The 23,256-nt window shown below is 33.2% G+C and overlaps 1 protein-coding gene across 1 annotated transcript; it reads right to left on the reverse strand.

Annotated features, from left to right (window-relative positions):
* Positions 1-12,677: 12,677 nt before the first annotated feature.
* On the reverse strand, positions 12,678-14,289 carry LOC139482573 (uncharacterized; the record flags this gene model as incomplete). The annotated part of the gene is made up of 1 exon (XM_071266487.1): positions 12,678-14,289. A coding segment is annotated over one exon (1,020 nt), but the record flags the coding sequence as incomplete, so codon positions are not given.
* Positions 14,290-23,256: the final 8,967 nt, after the last annotated feature.

The following is a 23,256-nucleotide window of genomic DNA, read 5'->3' on the forward strand; positions in this document are numbered from 1 at the left end:
CTAAGAACAAACAGTACAAATATTACAACGCTTACAATTTTGAATATATTATGTAGATGCAGTATTCATGCTAACTATAAATTGTCTGAAGAACGAGAAAAATAAATTCATATATATATATATATATATATATATATAGAGAGAGAGAGAGAGAGAGAGAGAGAGAGAGAGAGAGAGAGAGAGTCTATAAGAATCTACCAACCAGTAAACTTAATAGGTATTGGATCATCAAAATTGACAATACTACACAAACAGGAAAAATTATATGAGTCTGAAAGATTGTGTAACACAATCTTTCAGACTCATATATATATATATATATATATATATATATATATATATATATAATAATATTTTTAAATTTGCAAACTACATTTCACATCAAATAATAACAGTTCGTTAAAATATTGTCACTAGCGCTTTCATGCCTATATATAATCCATCAGCTAGTTTTCAAAATAGTTTTCAAAAGCGCTCTAGTTAAGGAGTTTGTGTTACATCCCAGGGTACCGCGATTTTGTTTGATAGAATTCAACTTCATTATCTTATTAATAAAATACAAGGTGTTAGACCAACCAAAAAGTGTCTAAAAGAGTTTTAAAAACGTCCCTTACAATGGTCCCCTTATTTAGCTATCACGACTAAGTAATTTTTACTAAAAAAAAAATTTAATATAAAGCGATTAAAAAAAAATAAAGTATAGGTTAAAACAACTAAAAGAGATATAAAACTATCATATTAAATGTAAAACCGTAGATTTTTTGTTTTAACAAAGTGTTTATTCACATTACAAACATTGCGATTTTTTGGGTTAAAATTAAGGGATATTTTCTCATTTCATAAAGAAATTCGTCAAACAATTATCCGTTTTTGTGAATTAAACTTTAAAATTGACCAGTATGCAATGTTTAAAGTATTTGCAGTATGTATATATCGTCTAAAATATGAATTATTCAATAAAACATATGTACGTGCAAATAATCGTGAAATACCGGAAATCATCACATTACTGTCTTCGATTCAGTCGACAATATATCCATACCTGAGTGCACACATACGCATTTTAAGCTTAACAATTTGCAACTGACAACAAACATTTAATTGTCGATTATGTTTTTTTTTTTTGTTTTTGTTTTGTGAGACAAATTATTTCATAAAGTAAATATGTAACAAAATATTTATGAAACAATTACAAATTAAAGTTAATTTTTTGCGTTTTGAAAAGGTGCACTCTATAGGACTCAATAAAGGTGTGCTTTTTTACATTTTGTGTTTTAGCTATGTGGTGATTGAGTTAAGATTGTAAAGTCATTCAATCGACAAACATTGCTTTGAACGTAGGTCAAATAGTCAGTCTGGCCTTTGTTAGTCTTGTATTATTTTAATTTTAGTTTCTTGTGTACAATTTGGAAATTAGTATGGCGTTCATTATCACTGGAATAGTATATATTTGTTTAGGGGCCAGCTGAAGGACGACTCCGGGTGCGGGGATTTCTCGCTACATTGAAGACCTGTTGGTGACCCTCTGCTGTTGTTTTTTATTTGGTCGGGTTGTTGTCTCTTTGACACATTCCCAATTTCCATTCTCAATTTTATTTAGTTGGGAAATTTGTTTATACGTTTTACTTTCTTTGGCACAAAATTATGTCGATTTGACATACCATCTGGTTACTATTTATTTGCTTTTCGTTATATATCCATTGCTCCTCATTTGATAGTGCTTTTCATCCTTTTTTTCCTTCTTGCTTAGATTTATTGCTTCACTATTGTTTTATAAATTTTGTACATAATGTCACACTAATGTGCTTTTATAGCAGTCATTGGGAAACAGTTTGGCGATACAGGGCTTGGTGATCTCCTGTTGGATTTTAATATTTGGTCAGGTTCTTTGACTTGTGTTTTTGAAGTTAATATTATAATCGAGCGCTGCGATTGCACAAAATTGTATTTGAAGCTTTCGAACGATTACTTTGGGAAGCATTTGGTTCTTGGCTTAATTCAAATGATCAGAATGAATTTCGCGATTCTTATTTTCAGCATCTGTTCTGTCAATCTTAGCTCAAATCAGACAAAATTTAACAGAAGACAACTTAAAAACCTTGCTTATGTCACCTTATGTTGGTAAACTATTTGAGGCATTTAGTGTATATTGCAATCTAAGTGAGGGACTAATGAAAAAGTTCTGGAATTCGTATATAGAAATGGTCGAACTTTTATTGGTATTTATAAGAGCAACAAGGGAAGGTAATTTGAAACTTCATTTGGCATGTGTTGAAAAAATGCTACCATGGTTTTTCGCAAATGACCGTCAAAACTATCCCCGATATATGTCAGTCTATTTGCTTCATATGCAAAATCTGCCAAATACATATCCTGATGCCCATGAATATCTTACATCTGGTGGTTTTTGTGTTTAGAGAAGCTCTCATGGATTTTCTAGATCTCCAGTTGACCAAACAATCGAGCAAACGTTGAACAAAGATACCAAAACAAGAGGTGGCATTGTTGGTTTCAGTTTAAATAAAGGTTCTGTTAAACGTTGGTTGCTAAATGCACATGAAAGAGCTTCAATATCATCAAAATGTCGAGATTTGGCATGAATAGTTAATCCTGAAACATCCACACAAATAGAACTTGACAAAACTCGAATGAAGTGAGATGAAATTGACGTTTTGAAATTTGTTCAAACACTGCAAAGCTGAAAAAATCCATTTGAAACATCTGAGCAGCTACCAGGCGTGTCCTCGGGTACTGTTTCTTTTTCTAAATTAATGTGCGACGCGTATGAAAAGGGAAAGTTGGCATCAGACAATTTCATCAGTGAACGGCTTGTTCAAAAGTCAATCGGCATTTTCAAACCAATTTAAAGACACTCATAGCTTACATTTTCAACAAAGTAAATAAAAGGTAAGCAGTTAATAACTGATAAGAACAACAGCACATTGAAAGCAGATCTAAATCTTTTTTGTCGCCTGCTTGTGATAGCCCAGACAAGACAGTTGGATATGCGAGAGGTCCTGAAGTTTAAATTAGGTCCTCTTCCATGGTCTCTTGTAAACGCTGATGGTACACCTGTAAAGGCAAATGAATCTGTCCTTGCTGGTCTTTTAGAAAAGGGCGTTGAATAAATGCAAGCTATTCATGAAAAAGCATGTGGATATTTGATGGCATGGCAGTCATTCAATCAATCACAAGGATACCAAGTTTTTTTTCTGATTTGGCAAATGTTGTTTTTAAAACCATCCTTTCAGTTTAAAAAAGAGCTCCCCGTATTGATTTTGTCACTGATCAGTATCCCACAATATCCATAAAAAAATAAAAACGGGATCGCAGGTCATTGGGAGAGCAAATCATTACAATAATTTCGAGATCATTACAATCGTGTCCTCGGCAATGGAAGAAATGTTTGTCAGTTGGTAGAAACAAAGTTGCTCTTGTTAAATCCTTGTGTCGGAATGGAGTAAACAATCCTATAGATTTTATACACTTGAAGGAATTGATTTATTTGTATCACTGTTGAATCGGAAAAAGTGACAAGTGTAAAATGCACTCAGCTTCTAAGGAAACAGGAAGAAGCCGACAAAAAATGTTTCTTCATGCAAAACACGCAGCTGACAAAGGTTACGATTTCATTGTAATAAAATCAATCTGATGTGGAAGTATTGGGCTGCTATTTTCAGAATTGTATCAGTTCAAATATTATTCTTCTGATAGGTACGTCTTCCAAATGCAGATTATAAAATGTGCAATCAACGCAAAACGCAAAATTGGGGGAGAATGTTTGTAGAGCACTGCCAGGTTTGTACGCCTTTACTGGTTGTGATTTAGTTAGTGCTTTGTCTGGTAAGGGAAAAAGCAAAGCATTCGGCGTTTTGACACGTTCTGTGGAATTTTCAGAAGGTCTGTTCCGTCTTGGTGAAAATTTTGAAGAGGTATGCGAAGAACTGTCAAAAACATTCGAGAGGTTTTTGCGTGCTATATATGGATACGATAATAATAACATCAATGCATTAATATTCAGAATTTTTTGCAATGCAAAAAACATTCATTTGTCATCTACTGCCCCAAACAAAAGATGCAATGTTAAAGCACATCAAACGAGACAACTTTCAGGCAAAGATTAGGAAATCTGCTCTGCAACACTATTCCATCGCCAAACAACCATGCTTGGATTGTTAAGAACGATTTGATCACCATCAATTGGCGAGACCAAACGCCAGCGTAAGATGCTATATTGATACTGATAAGCTATTCATGTATAGCTGGTTGTGCCACTAAAAGATGTTCATGTGTTCGACAAGGTTTATCTGGTACAGATGGCTGCAAATGTACGAGTGATTGTAGCAACAAGAATAATCGAATCGTTGTTATGGTTGACGATGACGACAAAGATGAAGATGATGGTGATGATGATTCGATAGATGGCGTTGACGAAAATGAAGATGATTCTATGGATTGACCTTCTTCATGACCTTAAAATGTGGTTTTCTGTTGTTAAAAGAACTTTAATATAGATCTTAAAACCTTGACAGTTCCTTTATTTTTGTAGTACTATGTGTGTTTTTAAATGACTGTGATGTACATTGCTTATGTTTGTGTTTGTCATTGATTCCATGTTTTTTTCCTTTTCTAACCTTTGAATTTTGTTCAACTGCCTTTATTTACTTGATGCTCTATGTTTCAATGTAAAAAAATATACATTTTTATCAAGAAAACTAGTATGTATGCTTTGTTTCATTCAAAATCATAAATTTTGGATATTACCCTCCCCCTTTTTTTCTTTGTCCTATACGATTTAAAAAATAAATAAAAACTAACCTCCGTATTAATAAGATATGATTTATTCAATTTAATAAGAGAAATTGTACAGAATACTTGGTTATTTTTTCTTTTTTCTGTATATATGTGTTAAACAAATTTTTTGATATACTCTGAAATAAGACCCCTTTTAACCCCTTTTGGACACTTTTTTCAAAAGTCTAACACCTCTAAAAATATTTTTAAGACATTACTCTTTAGATTTATACCAAAAAATTGCGGTACCCTGGGGTGTAACACAGAACTGAGATTTTACCTTACCGGCTGATGGACTAATACATTAAATATAATCATTAGAATGTATGAGTGAGTTGTAATAAATAATTCGCAGTCAAAAAATCTACACAGTTATGTTTAAAAGTGTCCAGGTTTTCAAAACATTTTATTTCATTTGGTAGTTTATTCCAAAGTATTGATGAACTATATGCGAAAGATTTCTTCATTGAATTTGTGTTCGGTCGTACAACAGCTAAATTATTTAAGTTGCATGTATGTTACAATGTAATGTTGTGTGTTGAAAAGTTATAACAATTTTCCAAGAAAAGTGGAATGCGTTAATGCTTTTGATCATTTAATCATAATAATGACACACGTTTTTTGCAAATCCAGTTTAAAAGGTTTTGTACTCCTAGTTTTGAATATAATTATTTTTTTGTCTGATTTTATATTCAGTGACGCAATCATAAATGTCGAAAAGTTTTCCTTGATTTTTAAATGTCAAATTTGTTCTCCTTATCTTGAATCGTGAGATTGTTCCCTGGACAAGAATTATAACCTGAAGTTGCTTACTTTAACGTATTTTGGTCTCTACTAGAGGTTTATTACATTTGAAAATTTACGTGTAATTCGAATGGTCTATACCTATCCAATGAATAGATTACATTAACTACATTTGGACTTTATTTAACTTATTTTATTTATAACACACCAAACGAATGGATAACAACTGTCATATTCCTGTACAGGAATTTTCGTATGTAGACAATGGTAGATGATACTATTTGTGAAAGATACTTCAAACTCTTGATGTTTTCCCAGACTGTTTTGAATCGATTTTTCATTAAAAAAAATATTTCCTAATGAATATCTTCTTTAAACGTAAAAGGCGAGGGTAAGATTAATTTGAACATTTTACGATAAAATCTAATGTCGCCAGGCTTCTATAAAAACATAATAGTCATCTGTTTCATCCCCTCTATCCCATAAGGTTTTATTTTAAGTATCTGCATCAAATACTCTATTGAAATTTAAAAATCAAACTATAAAAGGTATATTTAAATTATTTATACAAACTCATTTTAGATTAAGGGGGTTCGCTACTCAGTTTCAAAATAACAAGGATTTCAAATGACTGTTTTAGTTAGGGGGAATCTAAATAGAGAAACTAAAATAGCTGGGAAAAAAATATAAGTCAGTGTGCTTGTTTTTTAGATAAAATCCATTGAAAATTTGAAAATTTGACGGGAAAATTTAAAAATTTGGCGGGAAACAAATGTCTCTAAATTTTCACTCATTTCACATTGGCCACTATCTTTTTCAAAACAACAATGAAAAAATTACAAGGATTTTATAAGATTTTCAAAAATGGCCTATTACAATATATGGAATGTAAATATGAAGAGAAAAAGGGGGATTAATTGGCAAAAAATTAAGAGGCACTTTAATGGATAAAACCAGAGGAATTCGAAAATCTGACAAAATGTAAAAAACATGAGTAGCAAACCTCCTTAAGAACTGAAAATTAGACTGCATTTGATAGGCCAATTGATGTTGTTTTTCTTTATTGTTCCAAGAAAATAAGGCCTGTGACTTGATACTTTGAAAGTACTGGTCATAGTAATTCTCACATCAACGTTTGATAAGTGTTCTCGTTTAAAGTTTCCTCAATAAGAAAAATTAAGTTTCCTCTATACGACTCATTTTGAATAAAGTTGAATTTGTAAAGTTAATGAAATTTGAAATTTCATTGACTCAAAAGAGTTTTACAGAAATTTAAGAAACATGTATCTTCGAACTTGTAGACAACCCAGCTTCATTAAATAACATTTTGTATATGTTTATCACTTACAGATTCATCATGTTTAGCATTGTGGGTAAGCAAACTATGCAAGCTCAATATCTATACTATTTTATGTGTAGTAAAAAATTAATCAGCATGCCTCTGTGTCCTAAAGGTACGACGCATAGTCGCATTTGTCATCCCTTCTTATGATTATTCAGTATGGGTTATTTTTGGAGAAAACCGGGGAAAACAGGCGTCCGGATAGTTTTTCCCTCATCAGATCGACTTTTAAGTCATAGACGACCATAGATAAGACTTCCGGTTTTAATCTTTAAAACATAATTTTAATAATTACCCGCGGTCGGGACAATTATTTTCGTGTTATTCTGCATCTTTACTTTTGATTATACTCCTATAATATATAAAGAATCTCTATATAACATAGCAGTGATCGCCGTGGAGAAAAAACCTTGGAATTGATAATTAATTGCAAATACACTTTATTGATAATATACGTATGTTCATAGCATGTACAGAAACGCGAAAATCATGGAATTTAACAGAACACAAAACAAAACGGACTTTTGAAAAAAGGGAGAAGGTTTTAATTATTGTCCTGTCTTCAAGTTCCTATGACTTTTGATACCTTTTCCGAAATTCTCCAGACAAAAAATCTTTTACCAAAATTCTTTAACAGTTTACATACTTTCAACCAAACTCTAAATGCCAGTGATTTCGCGGGTGTGTCCTGGTTAACAATTACTTATGCATTTTCCGAACCATCAACACCATTGACCTTATCTACCAACAAAACTACCAGGACCTCCGCAATACCATCCCTGTCATTCAGCTTATACACAAATACTACCTCTAGCTGTTCATCAAATGTATTGTTATAAATGGGTATTGATAATAATCTTAAAGAAACAACACATTTTATATTTCTAAATTTTATTGGGATCAATATCTGAAAACCTGAAAAATAACGGTCTTAGATGATTTTCATGCACTAAGACAACTTTGGCAAACTCAATTTGGGGAGATCAAATTGCATATTTTTATAATTAGTACCAATTTTATCAGATAACATAACATTTAACATAACGTCTATCAACTTATCAAGTTTACATAGCGGTAAAATTCAACTGTCAGTGAACAGGCACTTCGATCACGATTTTCACGGGTCTACATTAAATTCACACTTTCAGGGGATAATGGGTTTATAAAACATGTTTGTCGTTACCTATTCATTCAGTCTCAGTGTTATTTGACACATCTTTTGGGTAGCTTTCCCTTAAATTCCATCGTGGCGAGTGCTTGTTTACGTATATTGGAAGTTGCCATTCCAACGAATGGTCACTTCCGGGTAACGGTACTTCTTTATAAAGTTATAATAATACATAAAAGTATTATTAAGATATGATTAAATTACTTGCTGGCCTTCCTTTTACTGTGTAGGATATTTAATAATAGGAAATAATTACGTTAAGTACGTTTTTGTGTAGCGCCGTTAAGGAACTATTTTGTGATTTCAATGACGTCATATAGTAACGTAGGTGATAAGGCTACGAGTATGGAATTTTAAGGTTTATATTTATTATGTCACTTATTTATTGGAATTAAAGGCAAACTTTCGCGATTTTATGTATTTATAACGACATTTCGGTACATGAGCCAGAGTTTTCGTTAGTATTTCAAAGTTATAGTAGATTTTCAGTTCTGTGAGTCGCGGATGTATTTCACCGTCAAGTATAAATACGGCGTCGCACTAGCACTTTGGCATATCGTATCTGGCTATCAAGCAGAGCAGTACAATAAACCAAACAAACCCTTAAAGTCAAGCAAGCTATTTAGGTACAGGATGCATTTCGATATACAGCTATTTCACCTTAAGCTATGCGATAGCATTTCAAGCCTTTATTTATCTTTTTACATCTTTTGGAATATTTAACTAAAAGCTCACATAAGGACGTCAAGGAACCAAATATCGCTTTTATAAATATTCCCGCTTAAGCAGGTCTTCAACAGTAAGTGGCTTCATATTAATACAAGATGAGGAACCAGTTCAATGTTTACAATTTCTCATAGCAGTTTTTGGCAAATTACACAAATTATTAAAGATGTAAAGATACGATGTCCCACCACGTTGACAACTTTCTTATATCGTAGTTTAATGAAATACGTATATTTCATTCTCTCATTATTGTATTGATAGGATAAAGTCTTGTAAATCTGTATTTATAAGTTATATCTGGGGTTCGGAAGGCCAGCATCTTACTATTACAATTTATGGTTATACTATGTTATTGCTGATATTTGCATGCGTTATTTATTGAGATATACATGCCTACTGGACAAGAATAAAAGTCACTCTTTTACGCTGGATTCTTCATTTATATATGATTATGCTGGAGTCAACAAACTACACTCAAAACAAGACAAAGTAACGGAACACTATCAATAAGCAATCATACGGAATTAAAAGTACACTCGACCCCTACTCGCCCGCCTGTAACAGTATTTACCACGAAACCATCAATATGTAAACCAACCTCATTTACAGACAGGCACCTGTATATTACAGATCAACTATCTCATCTCAGCAGCCACGCCATCCAACACATGTCAATCAAAATACGTATACGGGACATTCAAATTAACCCAATGTAACAACAGAACTACCCTATGGTTATCAACAAACAGTGTCTATAAACAATAAATACTAGTACCCAAGTTCTCATGACCAGAGTCATAATATACCAACAAAATCAAACTCCTCTGAAACAACCAGAGTTAACATGCATACTACAAAAATGAACCAGCATATGAATACAACTCTATCACATCAAAGGATGAAGAAATTAAAGAAAGAAAAAAAAACAGCAACACAGCGATATCCAACAAATGAAAAGAATTGATAGAAGCTAAGTCAAATGTCTATCCCGACCTACACAATTGCATCAGGTTCTATCATATGACAAGGACAACAAAAATTTAAATCCAATCTCAACAACAAGCCAGGAGCAAAATGTAGTATCGACTCCTAACATAGAACGAGAACCTCACAAATAGCCCTGTACTAAGTACTCCTTTCCGCAAAGATAGAGAAAATTTCTGGATAAGGGAGTTAGGGACTGCAATGCCATATGGTTGCAATGACAATATTAAAAGAGTAGGAAATTTGTCAAGTCCTGCCTGCAGTGATATTAATGTAATGAGTTTATTTAATACTACCTTACGACAACAACGTAGTCATGGGCAAAAACATTACCATCGGCCTAATGTAAAAAAGTCTTCCAAATCTAGATCACTCTCTTGGAGCTTTGATGACATTTTTTCACATCTTCATCATCCACTAGGGTTACATTACATAAGAACTATTCTCTTTTCACTGCCAGTTAATTTTCTAAAACGTTTGAGAGATTATGCACTTGACAAAGGAGGCACCAATACATTTTCTGCAATATACAGACTAGTCAGTATTATTTGTGATGTAGCTCTTTTCCGTCTTTTCAAACCAGTAAGATCGGAACCTTTACATGAGGAAAAGAGGAAATTCCTTACTGTTGATTTTGCCAATAGAGGAATTGATGCAATCAATATCAGCAACGTTCTACATCACAAGGAGGTAACATCTAAAATTCCTATTTATTTTCAAAATCAATCTGTTCCTATTGTATCCTACATTTACACCAAAACCATTGCACCTAAAATATTTGACTATAAACAAGCATTGCAGGACCTTGACTTAGAACAATACTTAAAAAGCCCTCCGACATGAGACTGTTCCCACTCACCTTATAATTACAGCCCCTCTGGTCATGTTATAACTGGAGATCTAAACATAATTCAACATGAAAATCTCCGAAAGGTGATTTCTCATGGTCCTAAGTTTAGAGAACCCCAACACATCAATTGGAACCATAACTTCAAAATTATTATGGATTCCATTGAGGACTACGCCAGAGCATGGGCTAAGCGAGAAGAAGTTGAACTGGACACTTTGTCAGAATGGGTTAAAACTATCAGGTCTCTGATAAAACGTCGCATTCACAAGTTGAAAAACTGTGTGAACGATCGACCAAAGTCCATTTCCAGAGACAAAGAGGCCATGAAATGTCTATCATCTCTTCATGATAAGTATGTTGTTGTTCCTGTGGACAAAGCTTCAAATAATATTGTCTTTGTATGTAAATCGTATTACTACGAATGTCTTGTAAAGGAATTGGGTATAGGGGAGCACTCAGGTAATCCCACATACAAAGACATATCATTTGACAAAGATGAGATTTTAGCAAATCATAAGTCCTTCATGGCTTCAATAAACATTACATTGAAGACCAAATCGGAGGACTTACCTTGTTTGTATTGGATACCAAAGCTTCATAAAATTCCGTACAAACAACGGTATATTGCTGGCTCATCTGCATGTTCCACTAAACAATTGTCCATTAGATTGACTAAAATTTTATCCGCAGTGAAAGAGGGTCTTCAGAAATACTGTGAAACTGTTTACTCGCGTAGTGGTATTAACCATATGTGGATTCTTAAAAATTCTAAAGAACTTCTAAACAATTTTAAGTCTCGGTCTATTTCTGAAATTAGTTCTATCAAACTTTTGATTTTTCAACCCTGTATACCACCATTCCCCATGTGAAATTGAAAAATCGCCTAAAAGAAATAATCCATAATGGCTTTCAACATATAAATGGTAGCATACGCTATAAATTTATTACTTTGGGATTTCATAAGGCATATTTCGTTAATAGTGACAAACAAAAAGGTAAAACATGCTACACAAAAGAACAAGTGGTCAGTATGCTGGAGTTTCTTATCGACAACATATTTGTTGAGTTTGGAGGTAGACTTTTTCAACAAATTGTCGGCATTCCTATGGGAACAAACTGCGCGCCTCTCCTTGCTGACCTCTTCTTGTTTTCATATGAATCGGAGTTCCTTCAGACACTTGTCAAAAACAAGAAGATTAAAGAAGCCAGGTTATTTAATTTCACTTTCAGATATATTGATGATGTTCTTTCCATTAACAATCCGAACTTTTCTGATTGGGTTCCATTAATATATCAACCAGAACTAGAAATTAAAGAGACAACAGACACGGCTTCATCCGCCTCATTTTTAGACTTATATCTCGAATGTGACATGCACAGTCATCTTAGTACCAGAATCTATGACAAACGAGACGATTTTGATTTTGAAATTATCAATTTCCCTTACCTTAGTAGCAATATACCAACTTCACCTGCATATGGAATATACATTTCCCAACTTATTCGGTATACAAGAGCTTGCAGCTCCTACTCAGACTTTGATAAACGTCACCAGTGTCTGAGCAGAAAGTTGGTGAACCAGGGGTATGTCAAAGAACGTCTCGTCCTTTTCCTAAAAAAAGTTCATCGGAAGGTACCCAGAACTTGTTGAAAAATATTCCGTATCAACTTCACAAATAATACACGATGGTCTTGAAGTATAGATTTTGCGTACTGACGTTGTTTATCATCTTAATAACGTGTTATATTATTCTTTTATTTGTCTTTATTAATATTACTTTTACTGTTAAGTCTGTTTTTTGAGATATCCTTTTGACGTAACTCTGTGCTTATGTATCCCATCATACTTTGAACGACAAAATTATTTTATGATGTGACTCTGTACCTATGTATCTTGTCATACTTTGAATGACAAAATTATTTTATTTATTAATATTACTTTTACTGTTAACCTACTTTTTTTGTTATATACATTTGACGTGACTCTGTACTTATGTATCCCGTCATATTTTGAACCACACTATTATTTTATTTATTATTATTAACTGTTAAGTCAGCTTCTTCTTCCGTTAATACCCATATATCAAAACCACATATTATTCTCATAATAATAATAACAAGAAATAGTAAAGTGCAATACCACACGACAGAGCCGATGGCTGGTTTAATTACCATTTAATAATAATATATCTCATGTACATAATATAAACATCTTTATAGTGTCCTCGTATAAATATGTAAATAGTTCATTCAGTGAACCCACACATGTAAAGCAAAATAATCTCTTAATGCATGATACAAAATCTATGAAAACCGTAGTATTAAAAAATAAACGTGACCGATCGAGTGGACCCTGTCGTGCCGAATGATTTAACCGCCAAATCAGATGAAACACATAACCTAAAAACGCCACCTATGGGCAGACAATTCAGAAGAAAATAATTTCATACTAATTCATAAATTCAAACGATTGAAATTATATTTCTTCTTCCGTTAATACCCATATATCAAAACCACATATTATTCTCATAATAATAATAACAAGAAATAGTAAAGTGCAATACCACACGACAGAGCCGATGGCCGAAACACAAAGAACGGGAAAATTTTAAGAAAGTTTTATATCATGCAATAAAAGAATTCAAAATTCAAGCAATAAATCTATAACCCTAAATTTTTGGAGACTTTAAGCAAATCTTCTAAGGAGTCCTTAACATAACCATCTTTGGCCGTTTCAGAACGCCATCTACCGTGCCTCTTAAAAAGGCGGTCTGGTAAACCCAAATTAGCACAAACACTAGCACCCCCAGACCTCAAACTGTGCAATCCATATCGCTTTATGTTATGAACAAAAGGCTTGAAAGCCTCAATAAAGAGCTCACGCATCCTTGAATACGACAAAGGGGTATTTCCTTTACGCAAAACATAGGCATCTTTACATTTTGTTAGATTTCGAAAAATAAACTCATCAGAATCACATGAAATATCAGCCCACTGCAAATATAATTCCATGTTTTTAACGGGACACTTATTTGAATGTGTACGAGCGATTAATACTGAATTTCCATCTCTATATACATCTGTTTTACTATGTTGTATTAGAATTGACATATAACACTCTAAAATAACTACATCACTTCTTCTAATATTAAGCATCTCAGAAACTCTTAAAAAAACAGCAAATGCAGTGAAACACGCACAAATTATACGTTGATTATACAAGTTACCAAAAGAAAACATGGCATCATACATTTTATGCAGCAATTCTACTGAAATAGGTTCCTTTTTATTCGTAGGAGTAGCCAAACTGCGTTTCGCACCTTCTAACACATTAACAACTAAAGACGGATCAGTCGGTGAACATAAAGATCCAATTAGTGAATGTATCCACTTTAAAGAATAAAACGCCTGAACAACTGGACTAACAGTATTGCTCGACTGTGTCAGAGAAGCTAAATATATAGCTACGTGAAAAGCTTTAGCTGGTAGAATATCACAATTTTCAATTCCGTTAAATATAGCCCATTTTTTCCATCGTAAAAAACTTTGATAATACCCTTTTGTTGTAGATGCTGCTCGAGATTCCGAAAGTAATTCTGGAAGTAAATTCACTTTACTAAGTAAAGAGACAGGTAGATTCTGCAATTCTCCAGCGAAAGCCTGCAAAAATATATGTGTAATTGAAAGGAAACATTAATAATGAAAATCATTTAAAATCATTACAATCATATTAATACTACAATCTAAATGTCACTGTAATATTCGCCACTGTCAACACAAACACACAAGAAATCCATGTTAAATTACATTCTACAAGAAAAGATCAAGAGAGATCTATAATACATGCTCACATCAAAATGAGCTAACTGGATGAAAAATCCATCCGTAATGCTAACATGCGAAAAGTTAAATCAACATTGCCAAATATGGCCTTCTTACTCTTACCAGCTATATAAGCATTTTTGTAAGTAGGAAGATCTATAATATTTATCACCTCAGAAATAAACCCATCACCAAAAGGACAAAGCATTGGCCAAAAACTGGCAGAGGGCCAGTAAGGTAAAATTAAAGTACCAACAGCTTTACACTGCCGCATATACATCAATACACGTGGGATCAAAGAAACCGGTGGAACAAATAACCCGTTGATCCCTCGCCAATCAACCGTGAACGCATCAACACCTGATGAATTCACATTCCAAAATCTGGAATAAAAAACGTGCAATTTAAAATTGTCGTCAGAGGCAAACCAATCAACCTCGTGAGGTCCCCAAAGGGATTCAACTATCTGAAATACAAATTCAGAAATAGCCCAATCATCTAAATCAATAATTCTACTTAGATAATCAGCTCTCTCGTTCTCAGTACGTGGGATCCATACCATATCTATATTAACATTGTGTTTAATACATGTGCTAAAAATGTCTAACGCTAACTTTTGCAGAACTGATTTAGTGCTCCCTTTACTAACAATGCTAACAACATTTTGATTGTCAGTAAACCATTTTACATTCTTGCCATTTAAAAGTTTATAAGCGACAAAAATACATTTTTCACCGCAGTCAACTCCTTCCATGTAGAACTAGTAGAAACTTCAGATTCTAACCACGTACCAAGAGCAATATTATATGGGTTTTCCACGATATAACCACCGTAACCCGTATAACTTGCATCACTATATACAATAGTCTGCCAAGATACATCAGTCTTAAAAGGTTTAACATTGGCTTCATGTAAATTAAACCTCCAAAAATTAATTTGATCAATACTGTCTACAGATAAATGTATATAACTGTTCCATGAATGAACACTATTAATGTCAATAGACAAATGTTTAGTCATTAAATATACTATATTGCCTATAACGGGAGACGTAGATATAATCTGTCCTACCAAGGAAGCTACCTTCCTTACAAATACTTTACCACTTTTGGTGAAACACATATCAATATCTGAAATGGTACTCATAATCTTATCAATACGATTGTCAGGGATAGTAAAAATGCCTTTATCTGTATCAATATGAGTGCCTAAAAAAGTTAGATTTTTAGTAGGTGTCCACATAGACTTTTCGGCTTTAGGTACAAAACCGCTACTAATTATGTCTTGTTTAACCTGTATAGACATTTGAGTACACAATTCCTTATCATCATGTACACCAAGCCCATCGTCCAAGTACATAATTATCTGCTTGCCTTCTCCTCTCCACTTTTTAATAAGTGGTCTAGTTAGTTCGGTAAATATGTAACAAGCCGTACTGAGACCAAACGGTAATACTAGAAATTTGAAATATTTTTTAACACCGTTTAATTCCCATGCAAAACCTAGATATTTAGTGTGAGGCGGGAAGATATCGACGTGATGATATGCAGAACGAACATCATACTTACAAATATATGAATGTGCATTAATATAATGTTTTGCAATACGCATATCTTCAAATTTTACACTCTGCTTCCATAAATGTCTGTTAATTTCTCTCAAATCTAAAATTAACCGTTTTTTGTTGTTTGACTGAACAGCAACAGTTAAAGGATTCACAACAAATGGAATATCTAATGTCTCCACAATTAAACATCTAGCTAATAAATCGTTAATAGCCGATTTTACAAAATCTGCATTATTCAAAGCTGATACATTATTAGATAAACAAGTCAATATAGGATTGGAATAGAAAGGTAAAATATAACCATGTCTAATAGTATCTTTAAAAAATTAAATTTACCGCGCTGAAGTACGTCCATTATTCATAGTTCATTATTCATTATTCAATAATGAATAATGAAATAGTTCATTATTCACTATTCAATATTGAAAAATGAATAATGAATAATGAAATGGTTTATGTTTCATTATTCAAATTGAAGCGGTGAATAGTGAAAAAAATATAAAAAAAATTGACCGTGACACTATAGCTATATTTTGATTCGCAATGACCATAAGAGGGTTTACGGACGACCTAAATGCCACAATATGCATAAAAAATGAGAAAATATAAAAAAAAAAAAGAAGATGTGGTATCATTGCCAATGAAACAAACATCCACAAAAGACCAAAATGACACAGACATCAACAACTATAGCTCACCGTACAGCCTACAACAATGAGCAAAGCCCATACCGCATAGTCAGCTATAAAAGGCCCCAATAAGACAATGTAAAACAATTTAAACAAGACAACTAAAAGCCTTATTTATTTTATAAAATGAACGAAAAACAAATATGTAACACATAAACAAACGACAACCACTAAATTACAGACTCCTGACTTGGGACAGACACATACATAAATAATGGACGGGGTTAAACATGTTAGCCAATTTTGAATAATGAAATGGATATTTTGAATAATGGAATGGACTGCTGCGACCCTTTAGCCCCTAATTATAGATTAACTTTTTACCTCATTCGAAAGCTTATAACGAAAGGAACAAAATGTATATAGTCAACATGTTCCGCAACGCATATTAGAGGACTTAAATGTCGAAATACGCATGAAAGTTAAGAAATAGCCAATTTTGAATAATGAAATGGATATTTTGAATAATGGAATGGACTGCTGCGACCCTTTATCCCCTAATTATAGATAAACCTTATACCTCATTCGAAAGCTTATAACGAGAGGAACAAAATGTATATAGTCAACATGTTCAGCAACGCATATTAGAGGACTTAAATGTCGAAATACGCGTGAAAATTAAGAAATAGCCAATTTTGAATAATGAAATGGATATTTTGAATAATGGAATGGACTGCTGCGACCCTTTAGCCCCTAATTATAGATAAACCTTCTACCTCATTCGAAAGCTTATAACGAGAGGAACAAAATGTATATAGTCAACATGTTCAGCAACGCATATTAGAGGACTCAAATGTCGAAATACGCGTGAAAATTAAGAAATAGCCAATTTTGAATAATGAAATGGATATTTTGAATAATGGAATGGACTGCTGCGACCCTTTAGCCCCTAATTATAGATAAACCTTATACCTAATTCGAAAGCTTATAACGAGAGGAACAAAATGTATATAGTCAACATGTTCAGCAACGCATATTAGAAGACTTAAATGTCGAAATACGCATGAAAATTAAGAAATAGCCAATTTTGAATAATGAAATGGATATTTTGAATAATAGAATGGACTGCTGCGACCCTTTAGCCCCTAATTATAGATAAACCTTATACATCACTTGAAAGCTTATAACGAGAGGAACAAAATGTATATAGTCAACATGTTCAGCAACGCATATTAGAGGACTTAAAAATCGAAATACGCGTGAAAATTAAGAAATAGCCAATTTTGAATAATGAAATGGATATTTTGAATAATGGAATGGACTGCTGCGACCCTTCAGCCCCTAATTATAGATAAACCTTCTACCTCATTCGAAAGCTTATAACGAGAGGAACAAAATGTGTATAGTCAACATGTTCCGCAACGCATATTAGAGGACTTAAATGTCGAAATACGAGTGGAAATCAAGAAATAGCCAATTTTGAATAATGAAATAGATATTTTGAATAATGGAATGGACTGCTGCGACCCTTTAGCCCCTTGTTATAGATAACCTTTATACCTCATTCGAAAGCTTATAACGAGAGGAACAAAATGTATATAGTCAACATGTTCAGGAACGCATATTAAAGCACTTAAATGTCGAAATACGTTTGAAAGATTAGAAATAGCCAATTTTGAATAATGAAATAGATATTTTGAATAATGGAATGGACTGCTGCGACCCTTTAGCCCCTTGTTATAGATAACCTTTATACCTCATTCGAAAGCTTATAACGAAAGGAACAAAATGTATATAGTCGACATGTTCAGCAACGCATATTAGAGGACTTAAATGTCGAAATACGCGTGAAAATTAAGAAATAGCCAATTTTGAATAATGAAATGGATATTTTGAATAATGGAATGGACTGCTGCGACCCTTTATCCCCTAATTATAGATAAACCTTCTACCTCATTCGAAAGCTTATAACGAGAGGAACAAAATGTATATAGCCAACATGTTCAGCAACGCATATTAGAGGACTTAAATGTCGAAATACGCGTGAAAATTAAGAAATACCAAATTTTGAATAATGAAATGGATATTTTGAATAATGGAATGGACTGCTGCGACCCTTTAGCCCCTAATTATAGATAAACCTTATACCTCATTCGAAAGCTTATTACGAGAGGAACAAAATGTATATAGTCAACATGTTCCGCAACGCATATTAGAGGACTTAAATGTCGAAATACGAGTGAAAATTAAGAAATAGCCAATTTTGAATAATGAAATGGATATTTTGAATAATGGAATGGACTGCTGCGACCCTTTAGCCCCTTATTATAGATAAACCTTATACCTCATTCGAAAGCTTATAACGAGAGGAACACACAATGTATATAATCAACATGTTCCGCAACGCTTTTTAGAGGAGTAACGAAGGACTTAAGTATCGAAATACGCGTGAAAATTAAGAAATAGCCAATTTTGAATAATGAAATGGATATTTTGAATAATGGAATGGACTGCTGCGACCCTTTATCCCCTAATTATAGATAAACCTTCTACCTCATTCGAAAGCTTATAACGAGAGGAACAAAATGTATATAGCCAACATGTTCAGCAACGCATATTAGAGGACTTAAATGTCGAAATACGCGTGAAAATTAAGAAATACCAAATTTTGAATAATGAAATGGATATTTTGAATAATGGAATGGACTGCTGCGACCCTTTAGCCCCTAATTATAGATAAACCTTATACCTCATTCGAAAGCTTATTACGAGAGGAACAAAATGTATATAGTCAACATGTTCCGCAACGCATATTAGAGGACTTAAATGTCGAAATACGAGTGAAAATTAAGAAATAGCCAATTTTGAATAATGAAATGGATATTTTGAATAATGGAATGGACTGCTGCGACCCTTTAGCCCCTTATTATAGATAAACCTTATACCTCATTCGAAAGCTTATAACGAGAGGAACACACAATGTATATAATCAACATGTTCCGCAACGCTTTTTAGAGGAGTAACGAAGGACTTAAGTATCGAAATACGCGTGAAAATTAAGAAATAGCCAATTTTGAATAATGAAATGGATATTTTGAATAATGGAATGGAGTGCTACGACCCTTTAGCCCCTAATTATAGATAAACTTTTTACCTCATTCGAAAGCTTATAAGGAGAGGAACAAAATGTTTATAGTCAACATGTTCAGGAACGCATATTAGAGCACTTAAATGTCGAAATACGTTTGAAAGATAAGAAATAGCCAATTTTGAAAAATGAAATGGATATTTTGAATAATGGAATGGACTGCTGCGACCCTTTAGCCCCTAATTATAGATAAACTTTTTACCTCATTCGAAAGCTTATAACGAAAGGAACAAAATGTATATAGTCAACATGTTCCGCAACGCATATTAGAGGACTTAAATGTCGAAATACGCATGAAAGTTAAGAAATAGCCAATTTTGAATAATGAAATGGATATTTTGAATAATGGAATGGACTGCTGCGACCCTTTAGCTCCTAATTATAGATAAACTTTATACCTCATTCGAAAGCTTATAACGAAAGGAACAAAATGTATATAGTCGACATGTTCAGCAGCGCATATTAGAGGACTTAAATGTCGAAATACGCGTGAAAATTAAGAAATAGCCAATTTTGAATAATGAAATGGATATTTTGAATAATGGAATGGACTGCTGCGACCCTTTATCCCCTAATTATAGATAAACCTTATACCTCATTCGAAAGCTTATAACGAGAGGAACAAAATGTATATAGTCAACATGTTCAGCAACGCATATTAGAGGACTTAAATGTCGAAATACGCGTGAAAATTAAGAAATAGCCAATTTTGAATAATGAAATGGATATTTTGAATAATGGAATGGACTGCTGCGACCCTTTAGCCCTAATTATAGATAAACCTTCTACCTCATTCGAAAGCTTATAACGAGAGGAACAAAATGTATATAGTCAACATGTTCAGCAACGCATATTAGAGGACTTAAATGTCGAAATACGCGTGAAAATTAAGAAATAGCCAATTTTGAATAATGAAATGGATATTTTGAATAATGGAATGGACTGCTGCGACCCTTTAGCCCCTAATTATAGATAAACCTTATAGCTCATTCGAAAGCTTATAACGAGAGGAACAAAATGTATATAGTCAACATGTTCCGCAACGCATATTAGAGCTCTTAAATGTCGAAATACGCGTGAATGTAAAGAAATAGCCAATTTTGAATAATGAAATGGATATTTTGAATAATGGAATGGACTGCTGCGACCCTTTAGCCCCTAATTAAAGATAAATCTTATACCTCATTCAAAGCTTATAACGAGAGGAACAAAATGTATATAGTCAACATGTTCCGCAATGAATATTAGAGAAGTAACGAAGGACTTAAGTATCGAAATACGCGCGAAAATTAAGAAATAGCCAATTTTGAATAATGAAATGGATATTTTGAATAATGGAATGGACTGCTGCGACCCTTTAGCCCCTAATTATAGATAAACCTTATGCCTCATTCGAAAGCTTATAACGAGAAAAACACACAATGTATATAATCAACATGTTCCGCAACGCTTATTAGAGGAGTAACGAAGGACTTAAGTATCGAAATACGCGTGAAAATTAAGAAATAGCCAATTTTGAATAATGAAATGGATATTTTGAATAATGGAACGGACTGCTGCGACCCTTTAGCCCCTTATTATAGATAAACCTTATACCTGATTCGAAAGTTTATAACGAGAGGAACAAAATGTATATAGTCAACATGTTCCGCAACGCATATTAGAGCTCTTAAATGTCGAAATACGCGTGAATGTAAAGAAATAGCCAATTTTGAATAATGAAATGGATATTTTGAATAATGGAATGGACTGCTGCGACCCTTTAGCCCTAATTATAGATAAACTTTATACCTCATTCGAAAGCTTATAACGAAAGGAACAAAATGTATATAGTCAACATGTTCCGCAAGGCATATTAGAGCACTTAAATGTCGAAATACGTTTGAAAATTAAGAAATAGCCAATTTTGAATAATGAAATGGAAATTTGAATAATGGAATAGACTGCTGCGATCCTTTAGCCCCTAATTATAGATAAACCTTATACCTCATTCGAAAGCTTATTACGAGAGGAACAAAATGTATATAGTCAACATGTTCCGCAACGCATATTAGAGGACTTAAATGTCGAAATACGAGTGAAAATTAAGAAATAGCCAATTTTGAAAAATGAAATGGTAAAATGGTGGATATTTTGAATAATGGAATGGACTGCTGCGACCCTTTAGCCCCTAATTATAGATAAACCTTATAGCTCATTCGAAAGCTTATAACGAGAGGAACAAAATGTATATAGTCAACATGTTCCGTAACGCATATTAGAGCTCTTAAATGTCTAAATACGCGTGAATGTAAAGAAATAGCCAATTTTGAATAATGAAATGGATATTTTGAATAATGGAATGGACTTCTTCGACCCTTTAGTCCCTAATTATAGATATACCTTATACCTCATTCGAAAGCTTATTACGAGAGGAACAAAATGTATATAGTCAACATGTTCCGCAACGCATATTAGAGGACTTAAATGTCGAAATAAGAGTGAAAATTAAGAAATAGCCAATTTTGAAAAATGAAATGGTAAAATGGTGGATATTTTGAATAATGGAATGGACTGCTGCGACCCTTTAGCCCCTAATTATAGATAAACCTTATACCTCATTCGAAAGCTTATAACGAGAGGAACAAAATGTATATAGTCAACATGTTCCGCAACGCATATTAGAGGACTTAAATGTCGAAATACGAGTGAAAATTAAGAAATAGCCAATTTTGAATAATGAAATGGATATTTTGAATAATGGAATGGACTGCTGCGACCCTTTAGCCCCTAATTATAGATAAAACTTATACCTCATTCGAAAGCTTATTACGAGAGGAACAAAATGTATATAGTCAACATGTTCCGCAACGCATATTAGAGGACTTAAATGTCGAAATACGAGTGAAAATTAAGAAATAGCCAATTTTGAATAATGAAATGGATATTTTGAATAATGGAATAGACTGCTGCGACCCTTTCGCCCCTTATTATAGATAAACCTTATACCTCATTCGAAAGCTTATAACGAGAGGAACACACAATGTATATAATCAACATGTTCCGCAACGCTTTTTAGAGGAGTAACGAAGGACTTAAGTATCGAAATACGCGTGAAAATTAAGAAATAGCCAATTTTGAATAATGAAATGGATATTTTGAATAATGGAATGGAGTGTTACGACCCTTTAGCCCCTAATTATAGATAAACATTCTACCCCATTCGAAAGCTTATTACGAGAGGAACAAAATATATATAGTAAACATGTTCCGCAACGCATATTAGAGAAGTAACGAAGGACTTAAGTATCGAAACACGCGTGAAAATTAAGAAATAGCCAATTTTGAATAATGAAATGGATATTTTGAATAATGGAATGGAGTGCTACGACCCTTTAGCCCCTAATTATTATAGATAAACATTCTACCCCATTCGAAAGCTTATTACGAGAGGAACAAAATGTATATAGTCAGCATGTTCTGCAACGCATATTAGAGGACTT

This window comes from Mytilus edulis, chromosome 7 (genome assembly GCF_963676685.1).
Source record: "Mytilus edulis chromosome 7, xbMytEdul2.2, whole genome shotgun sequence".
Classification (NCBI taxonomy): domain Eukaryota; kingdom Metazoa; phylum Mollusca; class Bivalvia; order Mytilida; family Mytilidae; genus Mytilus; species Mytilus edulis.